Source organism: Thunnus maccoyii, chromosome 18, assembly GCF_910596095.1.
Source record: "Thunnus maccoyii chromosome 18, fThuMac1.1, whole genome shotgun sequence".
NCBI classification, from domain to species: Eukaryota; Metazoa; Chordata; class Actinopteri; order Scombriformes; family Scombridae; genus Thunnus; species Thunnus maccoyii.
In genome coordinates, this window is record NC_056550.1 from 6,652,495 (window position 1) to 6,674,615 (window position 22,121).

Below are 22,121 nucleotides of genomic sequence, written 5' to 3' on the forward strand. Positions count from 1 at the left end.
TACAGCGCTTTTTAGACCGTGTGTCAAGAGCTGATAGTCTGGTTGAATTTTTCATAATTTCTGTTGCTCTGTTACTCTGTTCGTGCATCTCAATCCAAAATTTAAGTGTCCTTCTATCTTTGTGCATAAGAAATTTTGCTTGAGAAGCGTGTGTTCATATGAGATCTGTTGCCAACATCCTGCTCAATTCCTGCTGATTATATGAGAAGCTCTGGACAGACACACTGCTGTCTCACGGAGCCGAAATGTCAAAGGTATCAAAGGTTTATACAAAGTGACATGATGAAGAAACAGAATCAGATTTGCTGTATGGCTTGTGAAGAATTTAATAATCCACGGCCTTCAGTCTGTGATCTTTCAGAATCACTCAGGAAAACTTCATAAATTACGCTCAGGTTCACTGCCAAATATGTCTCTTTCAATACTTTTATACACAGCAGAAGGCCATTGCTATGAATTCTTACACCTTCATGTATCTCAACATGTAATATGGTCTTTACCTATGAATCAGTAGAATGGTAGCTTTTAAATTTTAGCTGATGCAATTCCATATTTTTCCTGGATGGATATGAACGATCATCAGCCAAATGGGAGTGTGAAGTTATGCATCTGTGGAGATCTGCTGCAACAGAAAGGCCTTTCTAAAAAGCACATATGCCTAGAAAACCAGTTTTTGGAAAAATGCTGGGTAAAAACATGCAAGTTTATGCTTTTGCCTGGTGTGGAGTAGATGCAGAGACTTCATTGTAAGATAGTATATATTTAATGTAACCAGGTGACAAATTATGCTGAAGCTGGAAGGGGGTGCAGTTTGCTTGTTCTCTCTGAATTGTTCTGCTCTGGGTATCGGGTGATGGGTTACTGATGAGGCTCACAGGGTCTCTGGGTGTTTGCAGATTTGGGCACTAACATGACATTATGTGTGGGGGAAAATGCTTGGGTGCAATGTGTGTGTTTGTGTGTATTTCTGGTGTGTGTGTGTGTGTGTGTGTATATGGTATCCCTACTTTTTTCTCTCTTTTTAAAAAAATGTTTTGTACAATGTTGTCCCTTCTCCTTGGACGTAAGTACATGTTGTGTAAGTTATCACATACCACCATGTCAACATGAACCAAACTAATTAGTTTCTCACAATGAAGAAACATTCTAGTAATTTCTAGATCATAATCTAGATTATTATATAAAGTTTCCACAATACACCGCAGTGAATTACTCAACGCAACAATTCAACAGTGCAATTCACACAAAACCAAAGGTAGTGTTTAATGACGGGCAAATGGAAAAATGGAAAAAAGTGTTCTTTATATTTTGCTTTGCTGTTCTCCTCATGTCCATCAGGGGGAGCTGGAGAAGCAGCTGCTGCAGGCTAACCCCATCCTTGAGGCCTTTGGAAATGCAAAGACAGTCAAAAATGACAACTCCTCCCGATTTGTAAGACTTAGTGCCACGTCTTGTTTTTAAGACTTCTTACAAACTGCCTGTTGTCCAACTGAACTGTTCAAAACACCTTTTTTTTTTTTTCTCCTCCTCAAGGGAAAATTCATCAGGATCAACTTTGATGTCAATGGTTACATTGTCGGTGCCAATATTGAAACTTGTATCCTTGATACTGTGTGGTCACTGCTTCTCTTTTGAATCGAAGACATTGTATTACTTGATCTTGTTTTCAATGCAAGATCAATTAGTCCAAGCATTTAGGATAACTGCAAGAATTTGAAAGTGTCTCACTACAACATAAAAATTGGTTTGCAGAGCTTTGTCGTGCCTAGTATCAGAAAACTTGTCCTTAACTGACTGACCACTAGACTTGTTGGAGAAATCCCGTGCCATCCGTCAGGCCAAGGATGAAAGGACCTTTCATATCTTCTACTACTTGCTCACAGGGGCTGGAGATAAATTGCGTGGTAAGCATCATATTATATGACGCTCTATTAGATATAAGAATTCCTTAAGGATTTTCACAGTAGTGGTGATTGTTTCCTTCTGAAAAGTTACATTCCTGTAAAGATTTTTACCTGCCCTTTGGCTGTTTTCTCACTCTGACCATCATTCTCTTTCAGCTGACCTTCTCCTTGAAAATTACAACAACTACCGTTTCCTTTCCAACGGGAATGTCACAATTCCTGGACAACAGGACAAGGACCTGTTTACAGAGACCTTGGAGGCCATGAGGATCATGAGCATCCCAGAGGATGAGCAGATAGGTTAGGCAGAGAGCAAATTATTCTTCTGTTCTTTAATTGGGACTTTGCCTGTGTTTACTTACATATTGTTAGTGCAACATAAAACAGTTACCATGTTTGTTCTCTTGTGCAGGCATGCTGAAGGTGGTGGCCTCTGTGCTGCAGCTTGGGAACATGAACTTCAAGAAGGAGCGCCACACAGACCAGGCCTCCATGCCCGACAACACGGGTAAGTCCGACCTTAACTCTCTATGGATCATGGGTCTGAAATAGCTGGCAGTGCTAGAACCTTACAGAATGTTTACAAGAAGTTGATAATCCTGAAGTTTCATTTTTCTTCTCTTTTTCCTCTTAACTCCCATCATCCCTGTTTTCCCCCTCTGCTCTCCTTTCTTCCCCCCGTTTTCTCTTCAACAGCTGCTCAGAAGGTGTGCCACCTCATGGGCATGAATGTCACAGACTTCACCAGGGCCATCCTGTCACCCCGGATCAAGGTGGGCAGAGACTATGTCCAGAAGGCCCAGACCCAGGAGCAAGCAGAGTTTGCTGTGGAGGCCCTGGCCAAGGCCACATATGAGAGGATGTTCCGCTGGCTGGTCATGAGGATCAACAAAGCCCTGGACAAGACCAAGAGACAGGGAGCCTCCTTCATCGGCATCCTAGATATCGCTGGCTTTGAGATCTTTGAGGTAAACAAGTGGTACACTCTAAATGACTTGCCTCCCTGTATGCATCCTACACTTGTGCTTTAGATCAACAGTGTTCCTAACCTTTTGTCTCATGTGTCCCTCCAGTTGAACTCCTTTGAGCAGCTGTGTATCAACTACACCAACGAGAAGTTGCAGCAGCTCTTCAACCACACCATGTTCATCCTGGAGCAGGAGGAGTACCAGAGGGAGGGCATCGAGTGGAGCTTCATCGACTTCGGTCTCGACCTGCAGCCCTGCATTGATCTTATTGAGAAACCTGTGAGTCCGCAAACTTTACTCACCTGTCAAGCTTTCATTTCTTTATTTGACCAGGCATTAATTGATATTATGTATGCAAACGTATTTTTCACAATTATTTGTTTGACTTTAAGGTTTTTGTACATATTTGTTATTCCAATGTGTTCAGCACTTCAGAGTCTTTCTATTTCATGCATTAAGACCTGCCCTCTCCCTACTGTGTCCAGGCCAGCCCCCCTGGTATCCTCGCTCTGCTGGATGAGGAGTGCTGGTTCCCCAAGGCCACAGACAAGAGCTTTGTGGAGAAGGTGCTCCAGGAGCAGGGCACACACCCCAAGTTCTTTAAGCCCAAGAAACTGAAGGATGAGGCAGACTTCTGTATTATCCATTACGCCGGCAAGGTAAACATACGGAATTCATGACGCTGCATCGTCACGTACTGCCTTCTCATTAATGATTATTTACATACATTTTGACCTATTTTACAGTTGAACTTGCAGTTTTCCAAAGATATGAGTCTAAAAAAGTCGTAAAGACATCTAGACAACAATTTCTGCCTGTTACTCCTCAGGTGGACTACAAAGCAGATGAGTGGCTGATGAAGAACATGGACCCCTTGAATGACAACGTTGCTACACTGCTCAACCAGTCCACTGACAAGTTTGTCTCTGAGCTGTGGAAGGACGGTGAGTTCAGGCAAATGAAAGTTTGTTGTGGTAACCCAAGAATCACTAGCCCCTTTTATACAGAGATCCTGCAAATTTGCCAAACAAAGCCGGCATAATGCTGCCCCTGTGTGTGATTTTTAGATAGCATGCAAGCGTTCCAGAATCAGAGGCGTGACATGTAACACAGCAGTGTCTGTGTTTAGTGTGTGTAATCCCGTCATGCCAGCTCTACCTTCTTACACAGACGTCAATCTGGCAATGTAACTACCTCTTCTGTCAACTTAATGGCGGAACAACAATACCCCCCCCCATTCTGTGTTCATGCCTTTTTATACACAACAGCGAGGTAGAATAACGGCACAACATTCCCGCTTTGAACAGGCTGTGTAAAAGGAGCTACTGTTTCACTTGGGGTGGTGCTTAATATGGGAATAGTTTAACGTTGGTTTCCTGTTCCTGTTTTTACATTTCATAGTGCTTTCTTTCTCTTTTTATTGTCTGGTGTGTTGACCTTTGTTTTTACCTTTTTTCAAATCCCATCCATTTCTTCCTCTGTACGGCCCCATTTTGTCTGTCGTTCTTTTCCAAATTTCTTTTACTGGGTCTCAGAGGTTCAGAATTGTCAGAGAGCCTATTTTTATCAGCGTTTTCCTATTCTACACTCAGACTCAGGTGACAAGGTTTCTTTTTCATTTCTTGAGTCTTTCCCTTTTACTCCGCCTCTTTGTCACGTTTAAACATGCTTATTTCCACCTAAATCCTTTTTGCCGTCCGTGGTGCTTCCATCCATTTCTCCTAAATGATCAAAGCTGTGTTTGGGTTTTAAGCTTCCTTTCAAAAGATGTCAGTAAAATTTTGTGAGCTGCTTTTGTGTGCAGTAACGTATCTTCTGGTGGACTTGAAGCTCTGTCATTGAACTCTCCTTTTCTCCCCTTGTGTAATAGTGTTGTTTGGGACTCCTGGTGTTGGTCATGGGTACTGCAGCGATGGGTATATACTGCATGGGCTTGGTTTGATTTGAAATTTTTTTTTTTTTTTTTTTTTTTTTTTTTTTTTTGTCATCACAAAAATACATTCCCACTGCAACCCTCAAAGTTTGTCACCTTTCCGACACACACACACACATTTAAGTGAACCACCACACATAATTTTCACTCAGAAATACAAACTGGCAGTGTTAACAGTTTAAGTCCACTCACAGCACTATCTTTTTTTTTTCATTATAGTGTGACTGTCATCTCCCCACGCTTCACTGGCTTTTTGTGAATCCCCTCCGTCATCTCCTCCTCATTGGTTTCCCTCCGCATTCACTCAATGTTTGTGTGTTGTCTCACTAGTTCTGGTTTTTTGAACATTACTGCCTCTATTCTCTCCTGGTGTATGTTTACCAAGAGGAAGTGGAGAGACAGCGGTCATGCATTTGGTTTGAGTTTGCCTGGTTAAATATTCAAATCATTAAATGAAACCCACTGACTTCTTACAACAAGTCTCTCCTCTCTATATTTCTCTCTATTGTTCCCTCTTTCAGTGGACCGCATTGTGGGTCTGGATAAGGTGTCTGGCATGTCAGAGATGCCCGGTGCTTTTAAGACCCGCAAGGGCATGTTCCGCACAGTGGGTCAGCTGTACAAGGAGCAGCTGTCCAAGCTTATGGCCACTCTGAGGAACACAAACCCCAACTTTGTCCGCTGCATCATCCCCAACCACGAGAAAAAGGTATCAGAGAAATACTGGCATTCATGACACCACTGAATTGAGTTGGTGCTGTATCTGTTTGCTGATCCGCAAATATTCCTCCCTTCTCTTTTCTCCTCCTCCAGGCTGGTAAACTGGACCCCCACCTGGTTCTGGACCAGCTGAGGTGTAATGGTGTGCTGGAGGGAATCCGTATCTGCAGACAGGGCTTCCCCAACCGCATCGTCTTCCAGGAGTTCAGACAGAGGTAACAGAACGATGAGCACATTGTTCCCATTGCTGCTTGCTGTCAGGCAGGTATGTGTTAGAAAATACAAAATCCTATCATCTTCCCCTCTCCAGATATGAAATCCTCACTCCCAATGCCATCCCCAAAGGCTTCATGGATGGAAAGCAGGCCTGTGTGCTCATGGTAAGGCTGTACAACATTCTGGCTAAGCTCCACAATATCAAATCCTAGAAAAGCCAAATGCATCACTGTTCAGTGGGATTGATCAGCACGTTTCCTGTCCTGTCAGATCAAAAGCCTGGAGCTGGATCCCAACCTGTACCGGATTGGCCAGAGTAAAGTTTTCTTCAGAGCAGGAGTCCTGGCTCACCTGGAGGAGGAGAGGGACATGAAGATCACAGACATCATCATCAGTTTCCAGGCATGGTGCCGTGGCTACGTGGCCCGCAGGTAGGAAGAGACGAGCATTATTGCGATCCTGTTCAGTAGCTACTGACAAAATCATTTGGAGCATAATTTGAGTGACAACATTTTGACAACATTATCCTTCTACATCCAGCTGAGCAAAAATATCAACATAATTAATTAATAATAATTGTGTATTGATAGATAATATATAATGAAAATTTGTTATAAACTGTGTCTGTTGTGAAACACATATTAATCTTTTTATTTGATATTGCTCCATAGGGCTTTCGCCAAGAGACAGCAGCAGCTGACTGCCATGAAGGTGATCCAGAGGAACTGTGCTGCCTATCTTAAACTCAGGAACTGGCAGTGGTGGAGGCTCTTCACCAAGGTGAACCTCAGTCTTCTCCTCCTATAACATCTTCTCCAACATCTTTGCTAATGTATTTTTCACAAGCTTATCCCCTCTTTGCACATTCATCCCTTTTGTGTTTTCTAACCCCCCCTCTTTTGTCACCATTATGTCCTTAGGTGAAGCCCCTGCTGCAAGTCAGCAGGCAGGAGGAGGAGATGCAGGCCAAGGATGAGGAGCTGAGTAAGGTGAAGGAGAAACATCTGTATGCTGAGCGGCAGCTCCAGGAGATGGAGGAGAAACAGCAGCAGGTAAACTTTAAGAAACCACGTTCTTGGTTAATTTCGTTTTCTGTCCCATATCAGGAATTGATATGAAATGTAGAGTTTAGACTAAACGCTGTACTCAATGATAGATGTTGAATGAAGATGCTTTTCTTGACTTAAACTAACTTATGCACAACATTAAAGTCATCCTTTTTCGCTTCTGACCTATGTTCTACATCTGAGTCAGGTATTCAACACCATACCATATTGATAATTTTGCTCTGCTTGCAGCTGAGTGCTGAGAAGATGGCCCTGCAGGAGCAGCTTCAGGCAGAAACAGAACTGTGTGCTGAGGCTGAAGAGATGAGAGCCCGTCTGGCTGCCAGGAAGCAGGAGCTGGAGGAGATCCTCCACGACCTGGAGGCCCGTGTGGAGGAGGAGGAAGAGCGTGCCTCTCATCTGACAGCAGAGAAAAAGAAGATGCAGCAAAACATTGGAGTAAGTAGGGAGAGTGAGAACGAAACACACATGAATCTTTCTATACACCCACTAATTAAGTAGACACTGTGAGCACTTCATAGGATAGTTACTGTTTGTCAGCCTTGCCAACCCTGCTGTCATTTTTCTGGAAATAGGACTTGGAACAGCAGCTGGATGAGGAGGAGGCAGCCAGACAGAAGCTGCAGCTGGAGAAGGTCACCCTGGAAGCCAAGATGAAGAAGATTGAAGACGATGTCATGGTTCTAGATGACCAGAACAGCAAACTCAACAAGGTTAGAATGAAAAGAACGATAACTATGGTTTTCCAGCTTCTGGGCATTGTGACACGCTACACTTTTTTACAGACTTAGTGACTACTTCTGTGCTTGATTTGAATCTTCTTCAAATTTTCTGTGAAAATAACAAAAGTGTGTGTCACCTGTGGGGATACTTATCATTTACCATATTTGTGAATACAGGAGAAGAAGCTGTTGGAGGAGAGGATCTCTGAGTTCACAACCAACCTGGCTGAGGAGGAGGAGAAATCCAAGAGCCTGCAGAAACTCAAGACGAAACACGAGGCCATGATCACCGACCTGGAAGGTAGGATTACATAATGGGGACATGATGGCCACTATAGATCCCACTGGTTTTAACAGGAGAAGTTGTTACACAGATTTTAACGTTCTCATCTCATATTTGTTCTTTTTCTTTTCTGTCAGACCGACTGCGCAGGGAGGAGAAGGGGCGCCAGGAACTGGAGAAGAACCGGCGCAAGCTGGAGGGCGACTTCACTGAGATACACGACCAGATTGCTGAGCTGCAGGCCCAGATTGCTGAGCTCCGTGCCCAACTAGCCAAGAAGGAGGAAGAGCTCCAGGCTGCTCTGGCCAGGTCTGTATGGACTCTACAACTCATTGTTTTGTTGTAATTTGGAGGTTAAAACAGTTTAAGGGTATGTGTTTGAACTTGTTGTCCTATACTCAGTTATCAGTCAGTAGTGGTATTGTAGATTATTTTAATGAAATGGATAATGGATGGATGGTAGTTTGATGGCGATTCCCCCAGCTTCTGCTCCATTACTTATTTTTTTCTGACCTACTCCTCCCTGAAGGATTGAGGAGGAGGCAGCGCAGAAGAACCTGGCCCAGAAAAAGATCCGTGAGATGGAGGCTCAGCTCTCTGAACTCCAGGAGGATTTGGAGCTGGAGAGGCAGGCCCGTACCAAGGCAGAGAAACACCGTCGGGACCTGGGAGAGGAGCTTGAGGCCCTCAAGACTGAGCTGGAGGACACTCTGGATTCCACTGCTGCTCAGCAAGAACTCAGGTAGACATGTTTGTACAGGGATAACTCTGATAGCTGGAACTGTACAAACTTCTGCCCATCATGTTATGTGGCATTACTAATAAATCTGTTTCCCATTTGAGGCCATTTTACATCTTGACACAAGTAAATTAAACTCTCGTCTCCCTGCTCAGGAGCAAACGTGAGACAGAGGTGGCACATCTTAAAAAGACTCTGGACGAAGAAGCCAAAATCCACGAACAGCAGCTGGGTGAGATGAGACAGAAACACGGTCAGGCCTTCGACGAGCTGAATGAGCAGCTGGAGCAGGCTAAGAGGGTAATTTAAATCTTTTTTTTGCTTGTTTTTTTTGTTAGCCTTCTATTCGCCTTAATTTCTTTCTTTGTTTGACTTTTTTCCCCCTCATTTTTTTGCTTGTCCCTCCCTGCAGAACAAAGTGTCAATGGAGAAGGCCAAGCAGGCTCTGGAGTCTGAGAGGAACGAGCTCACCATTGAGCTGCAGTCGCTGATGCAGGGTAAAGGAGACTCAGAGCATCGCAGGAAGAAGGCTGAGGCCCAGGTCCAGGAGCTGCAGCTCAAACATTCAGAGAGTGAGCGCCAGAGGGTGGAGCTGGCTGAGAAACTCTCCAAAGTGCAGGTACTTTATGTGCTAACATTGCTAAATGATAAGTATAAGCCTTAACTGACTGATTATTCCACACATTGTAAATGCACAGGTCCATACAAACTGAAAACTTAGTAGATGATTAGTCTTTTCTATTCAGTGGTTCACTTGTTGGTCCTTTCTTGTCCACAGGCTGAATTGGATAATGTCAGTGGTGTCCTGAGTGAGGTGGAGGGCAAGTCCATCAAGGCAGCCAAAGACTGCTCTGCTGTGGAGTCCCAGCTGCAGGATGTTCAGGTACGCTGCCACAGAGCAAACACATACATACTTCATACTTTATACCCTCCTATATGTTCAGAAATGACACTGCTGTGGTCTAAAACTAAATAAAACTTTCCCTCCCTTCAGGAGAGGGAAAAGAGACACACAGACCATATCCATTTGACTTGAGATATTAATGATTAAACCCTCGCCCGCAGCTCTTTATCTAACATTTATTGTTATATTGTAGGTTACAGCCCTTTTCTTTTAGTGCACTTAAATCTCATCTAATTTGAGTTTTGCTGAATTATTAGGTTTAATCTTTAAAAAATTTATATGGCCAATTGTTGTGAAATGAGAGGCAGAACAGAGGGATTCATTCACTTTAATTTATCATTCAAATCAGTGTTGCAAAAATATCTCATTCTAGTCATTACATGGTCTTATTCATGGAATAACACACATTGTTGTTTCATAAGATGTAAAAGATTCATCAAGTGTCAGATGAACAGTAAAGGAAAAGTACTTTAAATTTTTAATGTTAAAAATGTTATTCTGTTGCAAACATCTTCTTACTTGATCAAATGGTCTGCTTCTAATAATTCAGCTTTACATGTCTTTGTTTACAACAGGAACTACTCCAGGAAGAGACACGCCAGAAACTGTCTCTGGGCACACGTCTGCGCCAGCTGGAGGACGAACAGAATAACTTGAAAGAACAGCTGGAGGAAGAAGAAGAATCCAAGAGGAATGTAGAGAAGCAGCTTCAAACAGTGCAGGCTCAGGTACGGAGAAACACAGATCGTCTGCTGATAACTTAGATGTTCAGACCAATAGGTTAGACTTCAACTAGCTGCAAGTAAAGATGAATTATTGTTCGATAAATCAATACGTTTATAGAATGTCACAACTAATAGAAAAAAAGCATTTGGAGGTGCAGCTAACAGCAAAAGTTATGTTAAATGACTTTTTATGATTAGCTCATTATTAAAATTGGCAACAACTTTTGAGTGACATCACCTCTCTCGATACAGCTCGCAGATATGAAGAAGAAGCTAGAGCAGGATGCAGGTTGTCTGGAGACTGCTGAAGAAGGAAAGAAGAGGTTTCAGAGGGACCTAGAGTCAACCAGCCAGCGCCTGGAGGAGAAATGTGCAGCCTACGAGAAGTTGGACAAAACCAAGACACGTCTCCAGCAGGAGTTGGATGACCTGCTCGTAGACCAGGACCACCTCCGACAGATCGTCTCCAACCTGGAGAAGAAGCAGAAGAAGTTTGACCAGGTGAGGACACACTTTTAAGTTTTTATAGACTTTAAAAATTATGATTAAGATTTTAGGGAGCTCCAGTCACGTCTGTCTTCATTTTTTGCTCCACAAACCATTTATTTAAACATTGTCGTCCTGGCTTTCTCCAGATGCTGGCAGAGGAGAAGAACATCTCTGCACGCTATGCAGAGGAGCGTGACCGAGCTGAAGCTGAGGCCCGTGAGAAGGAGACCAGGGCACTGGCTTTAACCCGTGAGCTGGAATCCCTGATGGACATGAAGGATGAACTGGACCGCAACAACAAACTGCTGCGGGCTGAAATGGAGGACCTGGTTTCCTCTAAGGATGATGTTGGAAAGAACGTAAGTCAACACAGTTCCTTCCAGAGGTGTTTGTGCACTTAAAATCATGTCTTTGTCCTCCTGTCATTACAAATCTTCCTCGTCCCACAGGTGCACGAGCTTGAGAAGGCTAAACGTGCAATGGAGCAGCAGCTGGAAGAGATGAAGACTCAGCTGGAGGAGCTGGAGGACGAGCTGCAGGCCACAGAGGACGCCAAGCTGCGTCTGGAGGTCAACATGCAGGCAATGAAGGCTCAGTATGAGAGAGACCTGGCAGGACGAGATGAGATGGGCGAGGAGAAGAAGAGGGCTCTGGTCAAACAGGTACTGTCATCGACTAGAATATCGCTGTAGACTAAAATGCCATTTAGCCACTGGGTAATTGACTAATTTGAAATCAGTGATACTTCTAAATGAAATTCTTTGAATGACTGTCTAAAAATTTTAACCCTGCTAAGAGGTTGTAAGCATACAGGCTCAGTTGCTTGGCTGAAATTAAGTGTGCGCCCTTCAGGTCCGGGAGATGGAGATGGAGCTGGAGGATGAGAGGAAGCAGCGTTCTGCAGCTGTGGCAGCACGCAAGAAGCTGGAGCTCGACCTGAAGGAGCTGGAGGCGGGCATTGACATGGCCAACAAGAACCGTGACGAAGCCCTCAAACAGCTGAAGAAACTCCAGGTGAATATTTGTTGAAATAAACAAAAATGTTCATCTGAGTGTTTGACCAGCAAGCATATAGTTTGTTCCCAGTTTCTGAATCTGTTTCTCACTTTTTTTTTTCTTCTCAGGCCCAGATGAAGGACCTTGTTAGGGAGCTGGAGGACACTCGCATCTCCAGAGAGGAGATTCTGGCCCAGAGCAAGGAGACTGAGAAGAAGTTGAAGGGCATGGAGGCTGATATGCTCCAGATGCAGGAGGTCGGCATGCACACCTCTTCAACTTTCTATTCTATTACCCCGCCTCTGTTGCAGCAAACCTTGTCTTTTAAACACTTACTTGCTGTAACTCTGAACTCATTCAAGCTCATTCATCCCTGTGCAGGAGCTGGCAGCTGCAGAGCGAGTAAAGAGACAGGCCCAGCAGGAGAGAGACGAACTGCAGGATGAGATCAATAACCAGGCCACCAAGAAGTAAGATGACTGTCAATCTCCAGCGCTGTCAGTCGCTCACATCACCTGTTATCGACCCACTTTTTTTCTGTAACCCTATTTCATTTCTCCTCTCCCTCTCCCCTTTCCACATTTAATTTCAGTGCTCAGATTGCAGAGGAGAGGAGACGGCTTGAGGCTCGTATTGCTCAGCTGGAGGAAGAGCTGGAGGAAGAGCAGTGCAACACTGAGCTGGTCAACGACAGGCTGAAGAAAGCAATGCTGCAGGTCTGTAGACTCACAACTGTGGGAAAGCAGCTTTTAAAAACGTTAAACCATCTAAATTCTATCATCACAGATTTTGATGTGAATTTTTTCCATTCTTTAAGAAACAATGAATCCTTGCCATTTATGGTACAAAAATGGTTGGATTTTAAGATGTTAAATGCTGACTCAACATATCAATCGAGAAGTGTTGAGCACAAACTGAAGAGTCCCTGTCCTGCTTTTTTAGACTGACCAGATGAACGTGGAGCTGACTGCAGAGCGCAGTGCCTCTCAGCGCCTTGAAGGGGCTCGTTCCCAGCTGGAGCGTCAGAACAAGGAGCTGAAACTGAAGCTGCAGGAGCTGGAGGGAACAGTCAAGTCCAAGTACAAGGCCAATATGGCCGCCCTGGAGGCAAAGATTGCTCAGCTGGAGGAACAGCTGGACATCGAGACCAGGTGAAAACCTTAGCCATAGAAATCAGAGCTAACCCAATAAAGCAATTTCATGAATTGTTTCACGAGTGCTTAGAAAAGTATCATAGGTATTTGAGCTCTATAATATTCTTCAAGTAAGACCTAACTAAACTTTGTTAGCTCGACAAAGATTCACTGCCAAGCTCAAACTCTCATGTTGCAGATGTTCGGGTTATACTATCTTACAGTATGTGATACTGGAGAACATCTTTAGTCTGACCAATGTTGTGCTCTTGATTTTAGGGAGAGGCAGGGTGCCACCAAGCTTGTGAGACGCACAGAGAAGAAACTGAAAGAAGTCATCCTGCAGGTGGACGACGAGAGACGCAACACAGAGCAGTACAAAGACCAGGTTAGTTTTCCATCACCATTGTCTATCTGTACACCTGTTTTATTGAGGTCAGTGTTGCATACTTACATCTAGGAGAGAGAATATCGGTACCTTTTTGCACATCTAACTTTATCTGTGCTCGTTTGTGTTTTCTAGGTGGACAAATTAAACTCTCGTATGAAGCAGCTGAAGCGTCAGCTGGAGGAGGCTGAGGAAGAGGCTCAGAGAGCCAACGCCAACCGAAGGAAACTGCAGAGGGAGCTGGAGGACGCCACAGAGTCGGCAGACGCCATGAACCGTGAAGTCAGCAGCCTCAAGAGCAAGCTCAGGTGGGCAAAGATATCATAGTTTTTCTGCAGCTCTACAGATCTGTTATTTAACCTATTTGAATTTAGCAATTCTAAGCAAGAATAAGTGCAAGATGGTATTCTTTAAAGTGCCAACAAATAATTTTTTTTCTTTCTTTTTTAGGCGTGGCGATCTTCCCTTCACCATGCGCCGCATTGTCCCTCGCACTGGCGTTGAAAGTGACGAGGAGGGGGAGCCCAAGAGCGAGACCCCCGAGCCCAAACCTGAATGAACAGCCACAGTGCCACCTGACTCCTTAGACAATTGAACTGCATCATAAATAGACCGACCCAAACACACACATGACCACACATTACTGTACCTACTGAACAGAGAAACGTAAACAAAAGAATGTTGTCTAAGCTAGAGACGGAGACCAAGTATAGTCCTGTGACAGTCTGATCTCTTTAACACTGACAATCTATGCATTCTTAATACACTTTGACACAAAACAAGTAAACTCGGACAATCACCATGCTGACAAATACACACATTACCTTTGGGCCAAAACTTTCTTTTGCTTCATTTTTCAGTCTCTGGGAAAAAGAAAAAAGAAAATATTTTTATAAGGAAACATTCCAGTTGTAATAGTCCTGGTGTAGGATCTATTTTTCTAATTGAAGAACGAGAAAAAGAAAGAAGTATACATAAATGAAGACAGATTACTGGAAGGGGACCAAAGTAATTCTCATCTATAGAATTGTATTTTATGCAGAAGTTTTTATAATGGTTAAAAATGGAAGTACTACCTTTTTATTACAGCTCTTGCTCGCGCTCTCGCCTTTATAATGAAGGTTTATATGCTGAAATGTATCCAACGATTTAGCTGCAGTTAGTACTCGACACGTGACTACGCTTTTGGGCTTAATAATTTGATATACGCACGTTTCATGTGGAACTTTGGAGGCAGATTTCAAGTAAAACAATTGGAGAGTCAATGAAGTATACTGAAGGCATTTGATTGTGACTGTGCGGAAATTTCTTAATTTTGCACTGAGGAAAAAAAAACAAACAAACACTTTAGCCTAAACATTATAAACCACTGCATTTGTGTGTTTCATTGAAACATTGATGGAGAAGCCCAGAAGTTTTTGAAAGCCTTCGCACATGTTCATGTACTTAGTGCACTGAATGCCAACACACACTAAGGCCTTAAATGCAGCGCTGAATTCTACTGAGCAGGGCTGATGGCTTTCTTTTTTCTGGACATCATTGATTTTTATGTTTATCACTATCAGTGTTTTTGGTCATGTTCAGGGTAAAGTTTAAACGGGGTGGTGGGGTAGTTTATTACTCGCAGCACACACTGTATTCTCAGGGCACAGCTTGTGGAGGGAGAGAGAGCTGAGGCTGCAAAACAAAGGTGGACTGCACGGATCTGGGGACATATTTCATCACTGTAACCTACGTACGCTATATTCTGACTGGCGGATAGGGCTCAATATAGACTTGGATAGTTTAATTGAGAAGATGTACCAGATGATCAGCTCTTTTTTTTTATGTCACGATGATGTAAACCCCTCACAGGCTGTGCTCAGGGGCGGCTTTGGGCTCACACTGCTGGGAAGTGAGAGAAACATGTTGTTACTAAAGAATAACAGCTCACAATTAAAAGGATCATTCTCTTTCGCACTTAAAAAGAACGGAAATTTGAAAAAAAAAGCAAGAGAAACTGCATCTCCTCAATTATTTTGTAATGTTTGTCTCTGTACCTCTGGAATGGAAACAATGTTGTGACAATGTTGGTCTTTGGTATTGCAAATTAAAGAAGCTTTCTAAACTGCTACATGTTTCCCACCTGTGTCTTTATAATCATTTCATACTGATGTCTGTTTGCTGGGTTTTTTAAAGTCCGGAGAGCAGGGGTTAAGAGTTCTAAAAGTCCAAAACTTGACTCCTCCTGAGGACAAAGTTGTTTTTTATTGAAATGATGCACGATCACCAGCAGAGGGCAGTCAGGACTTTTTCACTCCAAAGAGACAAACGGAGCATAGCAAGTCAGAACCGGTTTCACCCACTGACTGTATGGAGTAAAATATAGTAAACAAGAACATTTGGGTGAGAATGCTGTTTTTCTAAGTATTTTGTATTTTTTATGTTACTGTTATTTTGCAGCTTTTAGTTGAACACTTCTAGTCAAGAAATGACAGACTAATTGAAACAAAAAGATATAAGTATTAGAATTTGTGTTAGAACTACGTTTGTGATCCAAATATACATATACATGCTGCTGGTATAGTTTAATGTAGTATATTAGAAATAGTTTTTGGTGGTCTTTACTAAGTAGCTTTACCTCAAGTGTTTGAACTGGCGACCAGGTGACGGTTTCGAGGAAGTTTGAGATATTTTCATGTTTTGTCAGAGGAAAAAAACATTTTAAATTCCTCTTATACACTGAGTGTATCCACACTTTCTGGGTGCAGTTTTGTATTTCACTAAATACAAATGTCTTCTGTCTACAAGGTGTATTTTGAGATGATGTTGACTAATTTCTGGGTCAGTATGTGCTTATTTCCCCAGTTAAGAGATCAATCAAGTGTGAAAGCCTTGTAGTGCTCTTTCATCAAGAACGTTACGGTCAGCTGGAGAACCAATCAGAAGGCAGCAGCTGCAGGGTGGGCGCGACTTCCTCGTAGTTACGTCTGCCTCGTCGTTAAACAGGAACCGGCCGTCAATTTTATTTCCTAGGATGGCGAAGTCGTGACCCGCCCTGCTCTGCCTCGGATTGGCTAATACCCGTTGGGTGGGTTGGTTTTACAGCTCTTGGTTCACAGCCGTAAGATTTAGGTATGAGGACTGCGATTGGTTAAGATTAGGGCAAGACTCTCAGGGGCCAATCAGAGGCAGAGCAGGGCGGGGAATGACCTCGCCTTCCTAGGAAAAAAATATCTCGAACCGGCCGGTTTAACATGTCAGCGAGACAGCACGTTATCGCCCTTTATGTTATAACGCAGACCTTTTGTGTCTAGGACCCTGTAGGGTCCAAGTTTGTCTGTTCAGTAGTTATTCCAGTCGGTCTGAGGGATTTACGCAGAGATTTAACCTCCTCGGTGGTGGAAAGGAAAACTTCACTGCGACAAAATATCAAGGTGGCCTGTTGAAGAAGACACGCTTGATAAACACACCGAAGCCGCGGAAATAATCATGTTTGCGTTTATTGAACCTTATTAACCAGTGTTGTGATTAATTATGCAATTAGCGTAGCGATGTATTCAGACTTATAGTATTCGTCTCTGCAACGGTCTCCTCATACTGCAGACATTTCGAGGAGAGGCTACTGAGGGTAAGCAACAGAAGAACAGACCTGCTGTAATTATGTAATTTGTGTTTTTAATATTTAATGATTATGGCACCACACCTAGGTACCACACAGTGACCTTTCAGCAGCCCCATAACCACACATATCGTCCATAAACTTACAGTATTGTGATAAGAAAGCAAATACAGAACACCTGAGCTTTGGTTCTGTCTTTTTATACGGTTGACCTGTATCCAATTAATGTATTATCAAATAATATTGGGGTTATTAGGTTGTTAAGATGATGGACTTAGTCTGTTGGTCTCTCCACACCTTTCATTTCCTTATGCACCTATTTGGCAGAGTGTTTAAATGATCTGGAGCCTTATAAAATAACACTAAGACTGCTTGTGTTCTGTTTAAACCCACAAGCATCCATTTGGAGATAAATTACAATAAACAAAGACATCACTCACTCACTCAACCAAGTGAAATAGAAAATAACACACACATTGCATTAGTACATAATGTGTTCAAACTCAGTCTCACGTGTAAAACAGGCAGCAGGGTGATATGCACCAGATCCATGCTCATCCTAATATGTCGCGCAGTGATCTTTGGTTAGTTAATGAGTAGCTGTGTGTTGTGTCAGGTGGTTGCAAATAGGAAACACAGCGTCGGTCAGGTGATGTGTGTATTTAGTCTGCTCTGTGTGAGTGAGCAGCAGCAGCTTGGTGCAGACAGTGCGACTGTACACATGCTCCAGCATCTCTGTAGGTCAACACTGTGGCTTGCAGCATCAGCATTGAAAAAATAATTAAGCTGTGTGGTTTAATCATCTAACCCCATTACTGAAAAACACAGTCTGTAACTTCTTTCTTTCTCTTCTTGGCAGGAGTGATTTGCAGACGTTGCAGAGTGGACAGAAGCTCAGTGAAGACTGACGAGGGGCAGAGGAACAGAACATTTTGTGTGCTGAAAAAATTTTGTTATATCTTCTCATCATCCTGAAGGACTATGGAGCTGTCACTGGTAAGTTTTAAAGCTGGAACAGTTGTGCACAGTTTCTGAGACTGTGCACAACTGTGCAACTAAAATACTCATTCATGTACTTGATATTATGGTGGAACTGCAACCTTTTCCTTTCAAGTCATTAGTCATTAGTGATGTTTTTTTTTTTTTCTTTTTGGGGGGAGTTTTAACAGAAGGGACATACTTGTCGTTGCTCCTTTTGTTACTAACTGGAGGTCAGGGCATCCTGTCTGACTGCGTAAAAAACTTTCTATTAACTGATAACATCATTCTGACATACTGATAACGTTCAGCCTCCTTTCCCTGTTGGGACACACGGGGAGTCCGAAGGTGTTGGCAGGGCTGCAGATTCAAATCAAAATGAGGGAGAGCAGGTGAAAGGCTGCTGGATTATTAAGTTCACTGTGGCAAAGTACTACTGTGTTTTTACATTCAATTTAATTTTATTTATATATTATTATTTATTATTATTATTTATATTTATCACTTAATGCCTTTCTGGGGAAATACAAAATGGTATTAATTATTTAGAATTAAAGACACAACATTAGAATAAAAATGTACTTATTTGCTTATCTCATTCAGATTGAATAGTGTTGTGTAATGTCTTGGCGTCTAATCAGTAGCTGTATGGTCCTGGTTTGCAAGACCTGAAGAACAGAATCATGATAATGCTGCATGTGTGGTGTAAAAATACTACTGTGTATGTATGAACTGTACACACTATCTCTGTATGACTCAAGGCGTTTAATACAGATAATCCAGGAGATAGAGCAGGGAAAATATCTCAGTAAAGAGAAAAGCAGAGAGCAAGCATTATCACTTGTGTTTTCTCTGTGCTTTTTGCTTCCAGAGTATCAGCCTTAAAATGTGTTTAATCAGGTTCACTATGTTCCTTTTTCTGATTTGAAATTAAAATGATCTTTCCACCTCCTCCTCTCTGCATCCCCTCTTTTCCTCCCTCTCTCTTTCTCTTCTCGCACTTCTTCAACTCCATACCTCTCTCCTTGTTTCTCCCCCTCAGGCTCACCCAGCTATCAAAGCCTTCATGTGTGGCTCCTTCAGTGGAACTTGCTCCACGCTGCTTTTCCAGCCTCTCGACCTCGTCAAGACCCGTCTGCAGACGCTGCAGAACGGCATGCAGCCTGGGTGAGTGTGCACTCTAAACACACACAGTTATCAGTATCACTAGCATGCATTATCATCATTAAGTAGCTAACCGTCAGTTTGTGTAACTGCATCGCCTGTTTTCTTACCTTATGACCTCCAAATATTGCTTTATTGACTGAGTGAACATAATAGAGAGTTTGACCTTGCCTTACATCACACACGCAGCACATACAAGAACAGTATTGATTATTTACCGGTGATTATCTTTCTGTCAGCATATCTGAATATTCCTCTCATTCTTTCAGTTCGGGCAGAGTGGGGATGGTGACGGTGCTCCTGAACGTGGTGCGGACAGAGAGGCTGCTGGGACTGTGGAAAGGAGTTTCACCGGTTAGAAAGCCATACTACTTCCTCTCACTCCTGTTTTATTGAAAGTCTCCTTTGTGTATGAAATCTTCACAAGCTTCTGTTTTTTTCATATCTGAGCCAGAATGCACGTGTGACTCTGTTCTCTCATCCGTCTGCTCCTCCAGTCTTTTGCACGGACCATCCCAGGTGTGGGGCTCTACTTCAGCACCTACTTCTCTCTAAAGCAGCACTTCTTCCAGGAGAAGAGCCCGGGGGCCATGGAGGCTGTGCTGCTGGGAGGCGGGGCCAGGACGGTGGCAGGGATCTTCATGCTGCCGGTCACTGTCATCAAGACTCGCTTTGAAGTAAGCTGCTTGTGTGTGTGTGTGTGTATGGAGGAGGTGTTGGCTGTGGTATCCCGTTTGAAGCATGATAAGAAGAGCAAATGGGAAATAGATCAAAATTCCCTGAATGGGTCCTCTAATCAAACGTTTGCCCCCAAAACTGTGACGTAAACTAATTGGCCACAGCTGTTGGTCATACGGGCACTGTGGTCTTCCAGTGGATGGGTCTGCTGTGGGAGGGGTTAGGATCAGAAAATAATAAGGGTGCAAGGCAAAAAACAGACCACAGAGCTGCAGAGTGAAATTATATGCAGGTCATAGATACAAAGATATTTATTAGAAACCTTGTAGATACTTAAAAGCTTAACAGCAGTATGTGTGTGAAGAAGTTTAAAGGTAATACAGTCTTTAATGATCCCATTAATATCCATGAGTTGAGCTGAAATGTAGGGGCATGCAGTATGATGAGTGCCTATGAGAGAGACGATAGTAAAATGTTTCCACTGTGTGATTGAGTTTAAACCAGACAAACCTCAAAATGCCAGAAATCACATTTTTATTGGCCTTATATTCAGAAGAGCGTAGTTTGAGTTGCACAGTGTTTTTTTTCTACATTTGGACCACTGTGTTATGTGAGTATGTAACTAAACAAAGTGTTTTTGTCATTGTGCTTCAGTGTGGCAGGTACAGTTATGGGAGTGTGACCGGGGCTCTGCGCAGTGTGTGTCAGACTGAGGGTCCTGCAGCTCTGTTCTCAGGCCTGATGGCCACACTCCTCAGAGACGTTCCTTTCTCTGGTATCTACGTCATGTTCTACAGCCAGACCAAGAACTCGTTGCCAAAGGGTAAGTACAGAGGAGTCATTCAGTAATGACCAGCAGCATGTAATTATTTCAAATCATCATAGCTGAAGCTGTTCTTTTTTAGATTATATATTTTTTTTTTGTACATGAGTTGATGCACAAGGCGCTTGGAAAACTCAAATTCAAACATGAGCTAAACAGATGCATTGTTTTTGATGTTTAAATTCAAATTATACTGTGTCTTTTCCTTTCTAGAGATTAGCATGTCTGCTTACGCTCCCCTGGCTAACTTCAGCTGTGGGGTCCTGGCCGGTGTGTTGGCCTCTCTGATCACTCAGCCTGCTGATGTGGTCAAAACACACGTCCAAGTCAATCCTCAGCTGAGGACAGCAGAGGCTATCAGATACGTCTATATGGTAAGTCCTCATCTTTCGCTCAGTTTGTCAGGTCAGGTGGTAGCAACGGCAAATGTTTTATACTTTATTATCTTGTTATTTATGAATTTAAGACCAGCAGTAGCTTTGCTCTGTTAGGGGAAAGACCAGCTGTAACAGTGTGATGTGTGATGCTTTTGACTTGATTTGTATGTAGGATGTTAGATTTTAGGATGTTTGACCAACATCATGAATTCAGTTAAGATATTTCCAACATGGCAAAACATGGAAAACCACCTTAAACACATCGTGAACAGAAATAAGATTTAACAGCACAGTTAATGGCTGCATGATACTATTAATAACAGTAAAGATCTGACTGTCCTTGTTTTTCCATCCCGTCCTCTCTCTCTCTCAGGAACATGGACTCCAGGGGTTCTTCAGAGGGGCAGTTCCACGGTCGCTTAGGAGGACCATGATGGCCGCCATGGCGTGGACAGTGTATGAGCAGATGATGGCACATATGGGACTGAAGTCCTGAAGAGGAAAGTTGTTGAGAAGCTTGTGAAAAAAAGAAGACATGTAGTCAAGTCACTGAATGACGAGAGGAGTGAGTGAACAAGGAGAAAATGCTCCAGTGGAGTTGCTCAAAAACCTTTGATGACTTATAATATTTCTTGGAAACAAGTGATGCAGACTGATGAGCAAAGAAACTTTCCACTTGTTATCTAAATGACTGACATGACATTACAAGACAGATATGTGGAGAGTTGGCTCTATGAAGTGTTTTACTGGGCTCAAGTTTGGAAATCAGATTTCTGCCCCGAATTTTGTTTGCTGTTGTCCGCACTACGTGACCTCGGGAAAAGTATTTCAAAATAACACAGCGATGCTGTGATGTTCTGTTTGCACTACAAGTTGTACATAATTTCTGCTCCCTAATGAGTATGTGGACTCAGACATTAAATGAGATTTTGCACGTTTTAGCAATGCTTCAGTGGGAATTCCTGCATCTGTTTTTCAAAGTTGTGGAACACATCCATGTGATCTCAGAAAGACTGCACTGACACATTATTACTCAAGACAGTGTCCCAGATAAAGCTCAGACTTCTGTAATGCACTTTAACCTCAGCAGCGCTGTCTTGGCTCTTGGCATAGTTTAAAACCTGAGTCTCTTAAAGGTGTTAATGTCTATGTGCCTTTTTAATGTTGTTAAACATTTATGTTAAACACAAATGTGATGTTTTATGTAAAATAAAGTAATATGCCCTTGTATTAATTTTACTCTCTGATTAATCTGCCTTAAAATTGAATATTGTTTTGTTTTGATGTTTGTTTGTATTTTAATAAAAATACAT

General features: G+C 42.8%; 2 protein-coding genes across 4 annotated transcripts in view; both read left to right on the top strand.

Annotated features, from left to right (window-relative positions):
* LOC121883403 (myosin-9-like) overlaps positions 1-15,300 on the top strand; it is a 32,142-nt gene extending 16,842 nt beyond the window's left edge. For both annotated transcript variants that reach the window (XM_042391643.1, XM_042391644.1), the window contains 35 exons: positions 1,339-1,431; positions 1,534-1,597; positions 1,806-1,904; positions 2,061-2,204; positions 2,317-2,412; positions 2,601-2,872; positions 2,978-3,151; positions 3,358-3,531; positions 3,702-3,816; positions 5,327-5,514; positions 5,619-5,740; positions 5,836-5,905; positions 6,012-6,172; positions 6,413-6,521; positions 6,662-6,793; positions 7,040-7,246; positions 7,384-7,521; positions 7,708-7,831; positions 7,951-8,122; positions 8,343-8,555; positions 8,708-8,852; positions 8,965-9,171; positions 9,331-9,435; positions 10,032-10,184; positions 10,434-10,682; positions 10,817-11,029; positions 11,120-11,332; positions 11,523-11,684; positions 11,795-11,923; positions 12,048-12,136; positions 12,259-12,382; positions 12,609-12,817; positions 13,079-13,187; positions 13,323-13,495; positions 13,638-15,300. In XM_042391643.1, coding sequence (XP_042247577.1) covers positions 1,339-1,431; positions 1,534-1,597; positions 1,806-1,904; positions 2,061-2,204; positions 2,317-2,412; positions 2,601-2,872; positions 2,978-3,151; positions 3,358-3,531; positions 3,702-3,816; positions 5,327-5,514; positions 5,619-5,740; positions 5,836-5,905; positions 6,012-6,172; positions 6,413-6,521; positions 6,662-6,793; positions 7,040-7,246; positions 7,384-7,521; positions 7,708-7,831; positions 7,951-8,122; positions 8,343-8,555; positions 8,708-8,852; positions 8,965-9,171; positions 9,331-9,435; positions 10,032-10,184; positions 10,434-10,682; positions 10,817-11,029; positions 11,120-11,332; positions 11,523-11,684; positions 11,795-11,923; positions 12,048-12,136; positions 12,259-12,382; positions 12,609-12,817; positions 13,079-13,187; positions 13,323-13,495; positions 13,638-13,746 — 5,256 coding nt within the window. In that variant the 3' untranslated portion in view covers positions 13,747-15,300. The remainder of the gene's footprint in view (positions 1-1,338; positions 1,432-1,533; positions 1,598-1,805; positions 1,905-2,060; positions 2,205-2,316; positions 2,413-2,600; positions 2,873-2,977; positions 3,152-3,357; positions 3,532-3,701; positions 3,817-5,326; positions 5,515-5,618; positions 5,741-5,835; positions 5,906-6,011; positions 6,173-6,412; positions 6,522-6,661; positions 6,794-7,039; positions 7,247-7,383; positions 7,522-7,707; positions 7,832-7,950; positions 8,123-8,342; positions 8,556-8,707; positions 8,853-8,964; positions 9,172-9,330; positions 9,436-10,031; positions 10,185-10,433; positions 10,683-10,816; positions 11,030-11,119; positions 11,333-11,522; positions 11,685-11,794; positions 11,924-12,047; positions 12,137-12,258; positions 12,383-12,608; positions 12,818-13,078; positions 13,188-13,322; positions 13,496-13,637) is intronic.
* A 201-nt stretch (positions 15,301-15,501) lies between these two features.
* Positions 15,502-21,749, top strand: LOC121884116 (mitochondrial glycine transporter A-like). Of its 2 annotated transcripts, none has more exons than XM_042392734.1 (8): positions 15,502-15,572; positions 17,648-17,784; positions 18,809-18,933; positions 19,200-19,284; positions 19,428-19,607; positions 20,263-20,431; positions 20,645-20,805; positions 21,182-21,749. In XM_042392734.1, the coding sequence occupies exons 2-8, from the start codon at positions 17,770-17,772 to the stop codon at positions 21,302-21,304; spliced, it is 858 nt and encodes a 285-aa protein (XP_042248668.1). In that variant the 5' UTR covers positions 15,502-15,572; positions 17,648-17,769; the 3' UTR covers positions 21,305-21,749. The 2 variants fall into 2 exon arrangements, with proteins under 2 accessions (XP_042248668.1, XP_042248667.1); XM_042392733.1 differs by lacking the exon at positions 15,502-15,572 and adding an exon at positions 15,617-16,797.
* Positions 21,750-22,121: the final 372 nt, after the last annotated feature.